The 12040-nt window shown below is 36.2% G+C and overlaps 1 protein-coding gene across 1 annotated transcript in view; it reads right to left on the bottom strand.

Moving 5' to 3' along the window:
- The window catches only part of LOC127557040 (aldehyde oxidase 2-like), a 111609-nt gene that overhangs the window by 79032 nt on the left and 20537 nt on the right, over positions 1 to 12040 (bottom strand). The window contains 7 exon segments of the mRNA XM_051990523.1: positions 375 to 437; positions 440 to 466; positions 1178 to 1322; positions 4057 to 4137; positions 6963 to 7049; positions 9361 to 9422; positions 11231 to 11357. Coding sequence (XP_051846483.1) covers positions 375 to 437; positions 440 to 466; positions 1178 to 1322; positions 4057 to 4137; positions 6963 to 7049; positions 9361 to 9422; positions 11231 to 11357 — 592 coding nt within the window.

Here is a 12040-nt window from a genome sequence, read left to right on the forward strand (position 1 = left end):
CTTCTTGAAATTTAAGGTCCAGTTTCCTGTAAGACTTCTAGAATGATGACATATGTACCTTCCCTTAAATTCTCAGTAAATATTTTTATCATAAATTTTTTGGGTGGGGTTAGAGAAGCCACAACATGCCCATAAAGGCTTATGATGAGATGAGGATAATTATGAAGATTAAAAAATGAGATGTCAGGACCACAAGTTGATTATACTACAATGTAGTGAAGAAGCAGAAAATTTAGTGTATTAAGAAAATATCCTCACTCTTTAGGCAAAGAAGAAAACATCAAGTGTTCAACTCAGCAATATTTATTTCCAGAAGTTATCACAGTGTGGTCATAATCTTGAGTGATATTCTACCAGGCAAACTAGAAACTCACCATCATTTGTTTTAGTCACCATACTTAGTTCAGAAATTCTGGCTGGTGAGAGAAGAACTGGTGAACATGTCCTTGGAATTTCATAGCTGGTCCTAAAGGAGGAACACATTTCACAGAGGTTAACTGGAAAAAATTTTTTTTGTTAAGATTTGGGCATAAAATGATGTACTGGAAGACAAAATGAGCTTTTAGTTCTTTTTCATTTTTTTTCTTGTTAACAGTTTCATTGTCACAGACTAGGCAAGGTATCAGGGATCTTGACTACCTTTGGAATTAGGACTCCTGAGGTTACAGTTATCCTTTCCACATCATAACTTTCCTTTTGTGGTTTCAATGTATCATGAGTCAGCATAAGAAATTAAATGAGAAATTTTTGGGAGTTTTACAGAAGCTGTAGACAACATATAAAGGCCAGCAGATGCTACAGAAAGATTTTAGAAACTCGGAAATGCATAAAATATATGTACAATTTTGTATAATATCTTTTAATACCATAATAATTCAGACTTCTCTAGTACAATAGGAGGCTCAAAAAATTTTATGCAGATTTTCCAGATTTCAGGGGCGATGCATTCCTAGCTACTATGATGAGGAAGGGATAACTGTAAAGCTGCTTTTAATATTTAATAGCTGCGTGACTATGAGCAAATAATTTAATAAGCTCAGCTACAAAATAGGTATAATAATACCTCTATTACTCACCTCATCAGGTTGATGTAATGAAAGTGCTATGTACATTTTAAAAATTAAAGCTCTGTTGCTATTGTTGTTATTATTCTTATCACAGGACTCAGAATACTTACCTACTGAAGTATTCCCCACGACAAGAGGAGATTTAGGATATTTTACTTTCAGCTCTAAGAGTTCATTTAGAGTTATAGGGGAAATCCAAGTAACCCTCTCACCATAGAAAGTCAGAGTTTCTTTATTGAGATCTTCTGCCATTCTCTGTGGGAAAACAACATGCAATTGTTGATGGAGTTGTGAATTGATCCAACCATTCTGGAAAGCAATTTGAAACTATGCCCAAAAGGCTATCTAACTGTGCACATTCATTAATCCAGAGCAATGTCTTTACTGGGTCTGTATCCCAAAGAGATCATAAAGGAGGGAAAGGGACCCGCATGTGCAAAAAATATTTGTGGCAGCCCTTTTTGTAGTGGTAAGGAACTGGAAACTGAGTGGATGCCCATCAGTTGGGGAATGGCTGAATAAGTTATGGTATATGAATATAATAGAATATTATTGTTCTATAAGAAGTGATCAACAGAATGATTTCAGAAAAGCCTGGAAAGATTTACATGAACTGATGCCAAGTGAAGTAATTAAAACCAAGAGAACATTGTACAACAAGATCATGTAATGATCAACTGTGGTGGGTTTGGCTCTTTTTCAACAATAAGGGTGATTCAAGGCAATTCCAATAAACTTGTATGGAAAGAACCATCTGTATCCAAAGAGAGAACTATGGAGGCTGAATATGGATCAAAGCATAGTATTTTCACTTTATTGTTTGTTTGTTTTTTTTTCCTTTTTTTCATCTTTTGATCTGATTTTTCTTGTGCATCATGATGAATATGAAGGTAAAATTATATATATTTAACTTATATTAGATCGCTTGCTGTTTTTTGGAAAAGTTGAGAAGGGAGGGAGAAAAATTTGGAACATAAAGTTTTACAAAGGTGAACACCTAAAACTATCTTTGCCTGTATTTGGAAAAATAAAAATCTATTAAAAAAAAAAACAACAACATACAGGGGATAATGCCTCTCCAATTAGTCTATATGGCCAGTGGTCCTCTAGAGAGAGCAATTTCAGGACTTCTCCAGCCCTGCAGCCCTCCTGATGGCTGTTCTCTATCATCAGAATCTTATCCTTTGAGCTTTGAATTTCTTTTTATTTCTTTTTTTTAATTACATTTTTTTTTTTAATTTATGAAACACTTTCATGGGTAATTTTTCAACATTGACCCTTGCAAAACCTTCTGTCCCAACTTTTTCCCTCTTTCCCCCATCCCCTCCCCCAGATGGCAGGTAGTCCAATACATGTTAAATATGTTAAAGTATTGTACTTTATGTTAAATCCAATATATGTATACATGTTTATACAGTTATCTTGCTGCGCAAGAAAAAGAAGATCTAGAAAGAAAAAAATCGGAGTGGTGCCTGAACACACAATAAGAACCAGCAGCGTTAGAGAATTTTTCGTGAGTAGGATCCTCCCAGAGTTCCTTTAGTAACCCATGGGAAAGGAAAACAAATTATGTTTTAAGAGAAATGAAATGTTATATCTTATACATTTAAAAATTAAATTAAAATTTAAAAATGAAATGATTAACATAGTAATGCAGATCAAGAGCTCAAAAGTGAAGGTCACACATTATTAAAAAGAAATCCTATTCTGCATTCTCTCTCATTAGTGTCTAACAGTGCTTCTCTTTTGGCAAACTTAAACATTTTGGCAAATATTCAAGTAGCTTTTTTGGTAAAAAGATTTTTACATGGCTGTCTTTGCTGTCCCCACCATCATTTCTTTGCTTGTTTTGGGCAGTCATTTCCTCTCTAAGCATCTCCTTCTTCCCTGCTTCCACCTTTTTTTTCTTTCCTTTTCCCTTTCCTTACTTCTTTTTCTCTTCCTCTTTCTTTTTCTCCTTACCTCCTTTCTCCCTTCGCTTCCTCCTTCTCCTTCCTTCTTTTTTTCTCCTCCTCCTTTCCCTCTTTTTTCTTCTCCTCTTCTTTCTTCTTTTTGTCTTCCTCCCTCTTTTTTCTCTTTCTCCTTTTCCTTGTCCTTTCCCTTCCATCGTTCCCTTTTCTTCTTCTAGAGATAATTTCTGAGGGAAGGCTCTCAAATTGAGGTGCATAGGGAAAGTCCTTGTACAGAAGGTAGAATTTGAACTGAGATTTGAAGAAAGCCAAGGAAATCAAGAAGAAATGAGAAGGAAAAGCATTGCCAGAATTCCAAGGGGTACAGGAAATGGAAAGGCGTGGAACTAGGAGATGAATTGTTGTATGTAAGGAAGCCAGGGTCTGTCACTGGATTGTACATTATTTAGTGTGCAGAGAGAAGTGAAGTGTAAATATACTGGAAAGATAGGAAAGGGCCAGTTTATAAAGGATTTTTGAGATCAGAGGATTTTATATTTGATCATGAAGGTAGTAGTTAGGTACTGAAATTAATTGAGTAGGGGAGTGAAATGATCAGATCAGGGCTTTAAGAAGATCACTCTGGCAAACGTGCCAAATTCCCTTAAAACCACAGTTCTTAACTTTCTCATTCTCTCTGTCTCTCCAACTCTGTCTCTGTTTCTTTGTTTCTTTCTTTTCTCTCCTTTTATTTCTCTTTCTCTGTCTTTTTTTCTATTTCTTTGTCTCTCTCTCTCTCTGTCTGTCTGTCTATTTATATATGTAAATATATAACTATTTCAAAGTAGTTGATTTTATTTGTATTTTATGCACTTGAAAACTTTGCAGAAGGGTTCCACAGGCTTTGCTAGGCAGCTGAAGAAGGTTTAGAACCTGTATTCTAAGACTTCTGAAGAGACACCAAATGGAACAACAGCCTGTGCTTGGTAAGCTACAGAGAATAGCTATTTATAAATTTATGAAGAAAAATGAGGATGGCTTCATTCAACTAAATTTGCCATGGTGATAGGTAAACAAGAGAGAAATGCAGTATGTCTCACCAAGAGTTCTGGGGGGAAAATCAGCTCCTGTGTTGGATCCAAAGGCTGGAACTCTTCTTTTGTGTATAGTTGGGTACAGATCTTTTAAAAAGAAGGTAAAGTCGAGGCATTTAAATCCAGATGTATGGGAGAAAAGGATATAGTTCTTGCTCTAAACATGCAAAATGAACGTTAAAAGAAATCTCCAATTTTCCGGCCCTCTGGAAGAGAAGGCTCAAATATATCAGGGTTCCAGGATTCTCCTCATATGAGCCACCAAATGTTGGAGAGTAAGGTATGAACCCCCAAAATATATTGGGGTTTTAGACTGGCGTCACAAAGTATACCAAAAGAATTTGTTGGCTGACCATCTCCTAATCAAGAAACAAAGATTTTACTATTATGCCGTTGACTGGTAGGCTAAGTTCCCAAAAAGGAGTTAGCCATTGTGATGCTTAGTAAGTAGGCTAATTCTAAAAGGAGTTGGCAAAGAAGTGGGGTACCAGTAGGTTCTTTTATGGGAGAAAAATAACTTTGGAATTGACATCCTACCTTGATCTTCTGATTGGATAAGTAATTGTGGAGTCAAGATAATTTTATCAATGCAAGAAATTCACAAGGAATTTAAAGAGAGTCCATTGCACTAAAAGCCTACTTAAGGATAAGGAAAGTCCAATTAAATAAAAATTATTTACTTAAGGAAATAATTCTATCAGTGTTCCTCCCTGCTTGCCTCATGGCATAGTTTGGACAATAGTTCAGGCTCTCTCTAGTTAATTCTCTACCTTATGACCTGTCCAGCTATCAAGGACTAAGAATGGGATTCTTTTTTGCAGAATTTGCAGAATTATCTTGACCTCACAGTTACTGTGTCCAATCTGGAGACCAGACTATAGATATCAACTTTTGAGATTATTCCTTTAGTATATAAGCCCTCTCCTCCCCCTTGTTAATTGAAGGTTTGTTAGGAACTTTGCCTGTTTTATGACAGCAAATTCTCTAGGAACTTTGCAGTCTTATGACATCTTCCCTCTTATAAAAGATAAGTTCATTAGGAACTTTGCCTGCCTTGTGGAATCTTCTCCCTTGTTAAATGAGAATTCTGCTAGGGAACGTAGCCTACTTCTTTCCTCTTAGTAATGGCAAGTCTAAACTCTCTTTTGGAACTTAGCCCACTGCCAACAGTATAATAAAATCTTTGCCTTTTGATTTGGAAATGGGTTAAGCCTACAGATTCTTTTGAGACATCTTGAGACATCTGCCAGAAACCCCAATATATTTTTGGAGTTCAATCCCTGCACCCCATTACTTTCATGTTCTAAGAATTGGGCTAAGCACTGAGGATTGAATTACTGTTAACAACTAATTTCTCAATCCCTCCCTAAATTTATCAGTTTGGTTATACATGAATTCCAACCTGCCCAAAGCCAGTGTTCCTTCAAAGATCTCATACAATAAGGCAGCCAAGCCTCCTTTCCCTGAAAGGATTTTCTACTTCATTATTGTTGTTGAGTCTTTTTTTTTTTTTTTTTCATTTGTGTCCTACTCTTTGTGCTCCCATTTGGGGTTTTCGTGCCAAAAATACTGGAGTGCTTTGCCATTTCCTTTTCCAGCTCATATGACAGATAAGGAAACTGATGCAAACAGGCTTAAGTGACTTGCCCGGGGTCACACAGCTAAGAAGTACCTGAAATTAAATTTGAACTCAGAAAAATGAGTCTTCCTGATTCCGGGTCTGACACTCTGTGCACTTTTATATATATTTCTTTGGTAACTCTTATTATACCTTTTCTAAGCCACAGCATTTTTTTCAATACAGAATATAAGCGACTTTTCCAGAATTATTCAGATAGCATCAGGCAGGAACTGAATCCATTTTCCTGACTTCAAAATTAGCATTTTATCACTCTCCAGTTGAATTTTCTTCATCTAGAAAATGGTGTTGTTAATATTTAAGCTATTTACTTCATAGAATTGTTCTGTCAAATGCTTTGTAAATGTGAATTAATATATACACACAGTTGGGATGACTTTCACTTTCCTTTTCTAAAGAAATTTTTGCTTCTGATGTGGCTTTACTCTCTTACTCTGTCAGGAGGAAGTTATTATCAGATAATTCTATTATAAGATAATTTCCAAACTATCTAGGAAGGAACTCTTTACCAACTCTCTATATTTCTCCTATAAAAGATCTGGTTATGATGAAGATCTTTGCTAATTTCTATTCAGGACTACTATGAAGTACTCTTTCTCTTCCTCATAGTGCCTTCCCTTTAATGGCGCCTTTCTCTTTACTCTGACTAACTCTGGTTAGTCTAAATAACTCTAAAGCTCTCCCAACTCTATTACATACTTACCATTCTTGGGGTCTATTGTATCCCTTCAATATTGTACCTCTTCCCCTAAATAAATCTACCTTTTGCCAAAGAGAATGACCATTGTGAATTCGTCACCTGTTTTTTTGAACTAGGTATTGCTATTCCGACCTCATTACTTCCACATTGCATAAAACTTCCTAAATGTAAAAGGGCTGAGGATCAGAATATGAAATTTTAACAATGGTAAAATCAAAATTAACAGCTATATTTTAGCTCTAGGCCCACCTCCTCTTCTGTCACCAACTTTTAAGCAATAACTATAAACACATGGGGCAACTAGTTGGTACCAAAGTGCACAGAGCTCCAGGATTGGGGCTAGGAAGACAGGTCTTCCTGAATTCAAATCTGCCCCCATACGTGTAAAGCTATGTGATCCTGGACAAGTCATTGAACTCTTACCTCAGTTTCCTCATCTGTGAAATGAGCTAGAGAAGGAAACAGCAAATTACTCCAGTATCTTTGCCAAGAAAACCCCAAGTAAGGTCACAAAGAATCTGACACTACTGAACAATAACAAAATAAACAAATGGAGGAGGGGAAGCAACTCACATCATTTTTCTGAGATGATAAAGTTAGATTTTCTTCTTGATCCAAACAACATTTCCCTGTTCCCTTCATTTGACAGCAGTTTGACTCCTAAAAAAAGAGTGAAATCCTAAGATAAAATCATTTATGCATTTAAATAAGAATTCATCTTTAAGAAAATTGAGCAATTTATAATACAGGAATAAATTTGCTTAGCTACTTCTTCTGTAGGAGAACCCATAATCAAAATGACAACCATGAGGGCCTTGTATGGAAAAATTTAGAAAACTAGTTTTTTATAGTTCATAGCATTTATCTTTTTCTTTCTCACTCTCACTCTTTCTCTCTTCTTTCTTTTTTCTTTTCTCCCTCCCTTCTTCTCTCTCTCCTTCTCTCTCTTCTTTTTTCTCTCTTTTCTCCCTCACTTCCTTCTTTCCTTCCTTCCTTCTTTCCTCCCTCTCTTCCTCCTTCTCTTCTTTCCTTCCTTCATTCCTTTGTTCCTTCCTTCCTTCCTTCTTTCTTTCCTTCCTTTTTCTTTCTTTCTACAAGGAAGTTTTTTTTAGAGATCTTTATAAACATTTGAGGAAAACTTGTTATAAATGACTGATTAAGGACAGGTTAAACATTGATAGCTAATGAATTTTTATATGATGGTCATTTCCCTCTTCCTTTTCCTGTCCTATAACTTCTGCTAAATGTTCTCCTCTGTCCATCCTCTGTCTCTGCCCATAAGTGACCACTCTGCTCCAAAGTTTACTGCCACTTCATTCTGAATTCTTTTCAGGATGTGATTTCCCTCAAAAGTAGGAAAAAGAGGACTTAATTTATTTTGTAAAGTTAGTCTTTTGTAAGAGATAATGTAGTGTTCAGAGTTAGTATAAATTATTCTTATAGAAAGAAAGCAGATTTGGATTGACTCAGAAAGAATTTTCTTTTCGTAAGGTCACTTCCCTCTGTAGGAGAATTGCTTTCTGCCATTGAAATATCTTTGGGGTTTGTTAGCTTCATGGTAAGCCGTAGAACATAAATTCCATGATGGAAGGAACTGTTCCTAGTTCCTTGCACATAGTAGGTGTTTTGAATTGCTTATATTTGAGTGGTAGGTATCTATAATCATACTTCTAACGGCATCTATGCTGCCATCATCCCCATCCCTAGGAAGATTATTTATCATACTCTTGCCCAGGTTTTTCTCCATTAAGAAGACAATTGTAAATTTTCTTTATTTCTATTCCTTAGCAAGTACTCTTATTTCCACTATGGTTCAACCTACTGTTTAATGAGTCTTACAAGCTATAAATCTTACTGCCCTATTTACTGACATAGGCTTGCCCTAAGAAAACTTGACAGAGCTGTTTGGAATTTCCAAGGACCACAGGCTTCTGTCTGTGTGCCAACCACCAGCCCCAGGCACCTGTAGAGACAGCCCTGCCCTGTCTCTAAGGAGCGGCACCCACTTATTGCCACATTTGTCCCCTTGCATTAACAAAAGAACTTAATACCAGAACAGAGGACATTGGGCTCTCATCCTAGAATAACATGTCAATGTACTGTTGTGTGGATTTGCTTAGTTCAATTGGATCTTGAAATCCGGTTCCTGGTCTTCTTTTTAGGATTCCATTTCCCATCTGTTTCCTTTGACAGTTTTTCTTTTCTCTGTATTCAGATAGGTTTCTGTTTGTTCTTACCTACCTATTCTGGATATCTCGTCATACTTCCTATGTAGGTTCCATTCACTTCTGGTTCCTTCCATTTGGGCCCAAATCCTTGGATAGCAATGGTGAGCAATCTACCTAGGCAACATCTTGCCTGCTCCTTCTTAATTAGCCTGGTATTCAAAATCTGTCTATCTTTCATGTCCCATTTTATGGGATCACAGATTCTCCTCTTCCTTCTGCTCTTAATTTGCTATAAAACACTGAGTAAATCACATTTTCTTATGGATTTTAATCTCGGACAATGAGAGAGCTGCATGAAATTATCTTCCAGGTTCTTTTCAGTTCTGATATTCTGTGCTCCTGGGAATCTGTATCTGACCCTAGCTCTGATTTTTTACTTATAGAATGTACTATTCAGTATAGTCTGGGCAGTCTGACTTGGATTCATTTTTGGCTTCCCTAACCCTGCCCCATTAACCAAGTACTAATAAAGCACCATCTCCCCTCCAAAAAAAAATTGGTTATAATATCAGTTCATTTTCTTTTGGCCTTTTTGATGGCTCCAAAATTTCCCTCTGATAAAATGTGCTACCTGCCCTCAGCAAACCAATAAAGTGCTAATGAATCAGCAAAAGAAACTGATATGGCTACTTTAGCATCTAAACAACCCTAAGATTTTCAATCATTTCCCTATGGGCTATCTTTTCTGATTTTTTGTGCATAAAACTTCACTCTATCCTTCTGCTCATCAGTCTCCCACTTACCACACAGAAAGTTTTGCTGCTTTCTAGAATTGAGCGATATCCAGTGCAGCGACATAGGTTACCTGAAGATAGAGGGAATACAATTTATAAATGTGTTTTATTTTTAGGGGTTTATTTAGAAAGAGCTGATCTGAATTTTTACTAGGATTTTTAAAGTCAGAAAATAAGGTTTTGATTATTTTTATTATCTAATTAGCAATTTTCTTCTCTAATCAGAACAAAAAAAATTCTCTCTCTTCTTAGGATCACTGATTCACTATTAGAAGGGACCTTAGAAGTCATGTAGTCTAACCTGATATGATCTATTCAAATCAATGAATTAATGATGATTGCTTACTGGGCAAATCACTTAACTCCAACTGGCTCACAAAAAGAAAAAAAATTGAGAAAACTGGGTCTGAGAGGGATTTAATGACTGCCCACAGTCAATCAATTGGTAAATGTCAAAGGAAAGCTTTGTACTTAGTTTAGTTCTCAATTCACTATGCCACAATCAGTTCTTGCCCTCAGGGAGCTTAATTTATCAATTGGGAAAACAACAATTACACATATATACATAAATACATACAATAGAAATTGTCTGGGCTTTTCTAAGACATTACATTTTTACACATTCTTAGTCCAGTCTTGGGTCTTGACTCTGAAAGAGTCAATTTATCTTTTTTTGTCTTATTATCCCAACTTGGATTAATCCAGGAAAATTTTCAAATTAAAATAAATATGGCTACTGTGTAAGACACCTCAAATATGGGTTGCAGAAGCACCTGCTGCCTTTGAATTTTTTATTTAACATTTTATTTTTCCTAATTACATGTAAAAACAATTTTTAACATTTATTAAAAATTTTTTTTGAGTTCTGAATTCTCTCCCTTTCTTCCTCTCTTTCCCCCTCCTTGAAAAGGCATTATACATGTGGAACATATTTCCATATTAGTCATGGTGTAAAAGAAAACAATCCTCTCTTGAAAGAAAAAAAAAACCCATGAATAGAAAAAGAAAGAAATTAAAAAATAGTCTGCATTCAGACTCCATCAATTCTTTCTCTGGAGGTGGAGAGCATTTTTCATAAGTCCTTTGGAATTGTCTTGAATCATTGTATTACTGAGAATAGCTAAATCAACTGTGAACAGTTGATTATCATACAATATAAGCACCTGCCATCTTGCCACATTTCAGAGAATGCACTAGAGATACTTAGGTAAAAAAATTTTTTTTAAATCTGACAAAGTCAGACAAAAGATAATATCAACCCATAAAATGATTAAATAAAAGTATATGGGTCTCTGCAATCTAACTTTCTATTTCTTTCACTCTGCTGGTAGCTCAAATGAGATAATATTTATAAAGAACTTAGCATAAGGCCTGGCACATAAGTAGGCACTATATAAATCCATATTCCCTCAATTCCCAAAATTTAGTGGTGTTTTGTCAGTACTCACTCTCCTTTAATCACTTCCTTTTCATTTTTGACCAGTTCTCAGTCGTCATTCTCTTTATCTTTCAACAGCATTTGATGTTGTTGATGACTCCCCACCTTGTTGCTCCCCACTTCCTTAGCTTCCATGACATTATTATGTCTTGGTTCTCCTTCTATTGTTTGATTACATCTTTTTATTTTTATTATTTTTATTTTTGGCCTTTTCTTGCTCCTTCTATTCCCTCAGTCTGAGTGTCTCACAAAGCTGTTTTAAGTTCTTTTCCCATTCCTCTATGTTTTCATTCATAATGACCTCATTTCATCCCGTAAATTTAATTATTTTCTCTTCACATGTGATTCTCAAATCTAATATCTAGTATCTTGTGGGATTAAATGCAATAGGCTTTTCACCTTTCCTCTCTCTCTTCCCATTTCACCTTTATCTAAACCTACCTCCCAGGGCTTCTGTCAGCTGCTGGGGAGAGGGCTCTGGGTAGTTCCTCAGGAGAGCATACAAGGACATCACCATCCCAGGAGTGCAGAATCCGCATTGAGTGCCGTGGCCTTTGGCAATTCTCTCCTGGGTGGACACAGGATGATGAGAGGAGAGCTAGAAGAGTGCTTAGAAATCATCTAGTCCAGGGCATCCTCAGCCCAGGGACTCCCCATGACCATCTTATGATGATCCCTCATCCCCCATTGACAGTCAATATCTACATTCATAACTGAAGGAAATGAAATTTAATGAAAATAAAGAAGTAATTTTTATCATCCCCATTGAAATTCATAGATTCCCTGTAGATTAAGAGCGCCTGAACTAGTCCCATTCCCTCATTTCATAGATGAAGCAGCCAATACCGAAAGGAATGACTTTCTAAAGTTCACACAGGTAGTTAAGTTGAAGTGGCTAAGTAGTGTGCTTCATATAAACCTGGAGTCTGGAGAGCTAAGTTCAAGTTCATCCTTAAACACTTACTAGCTGTGTGGCTCTAGGCAATCACTCAACCCTCTTTGCTCAGTTTTTTCAGTTATAAAAAGGGATTAATAATCGCATCTTCTTTATAGGGGTGTTGTGAAGATCAAATGAGATAATATTCCCCCCTAGGGGTGTAATGCCAGAGAAACTGAGGCAGGAGAGAGATTAGAGAGTTTTGAATATTTTATTAATGGGAGAGTAAGATTGACTGGACAGGACTCTCGTCTCAAATTATCCAGTCAGACAGAGATAAAGATATACTGGGACTAAGGAATTCATGTTGGTCC

The sequence above is a fragment of the Antechinus flavipes genome, chromosome 3 (genome assembly GCF_016432865.1).
Source record: "Antechinus flavipes isolate AdamAnt ecotype Samford, QLD, Australia chromosome 3, AdamAnt_v2, whole genome shotgun sequence".
In the NCBI taxonomy this organism is placed as follows: Eukaryota; Metazoa; Chordata; class Mammalia; order Dasyuromorphia; family Dasyuridae; genus Antechinus; species Antechinus flavipes.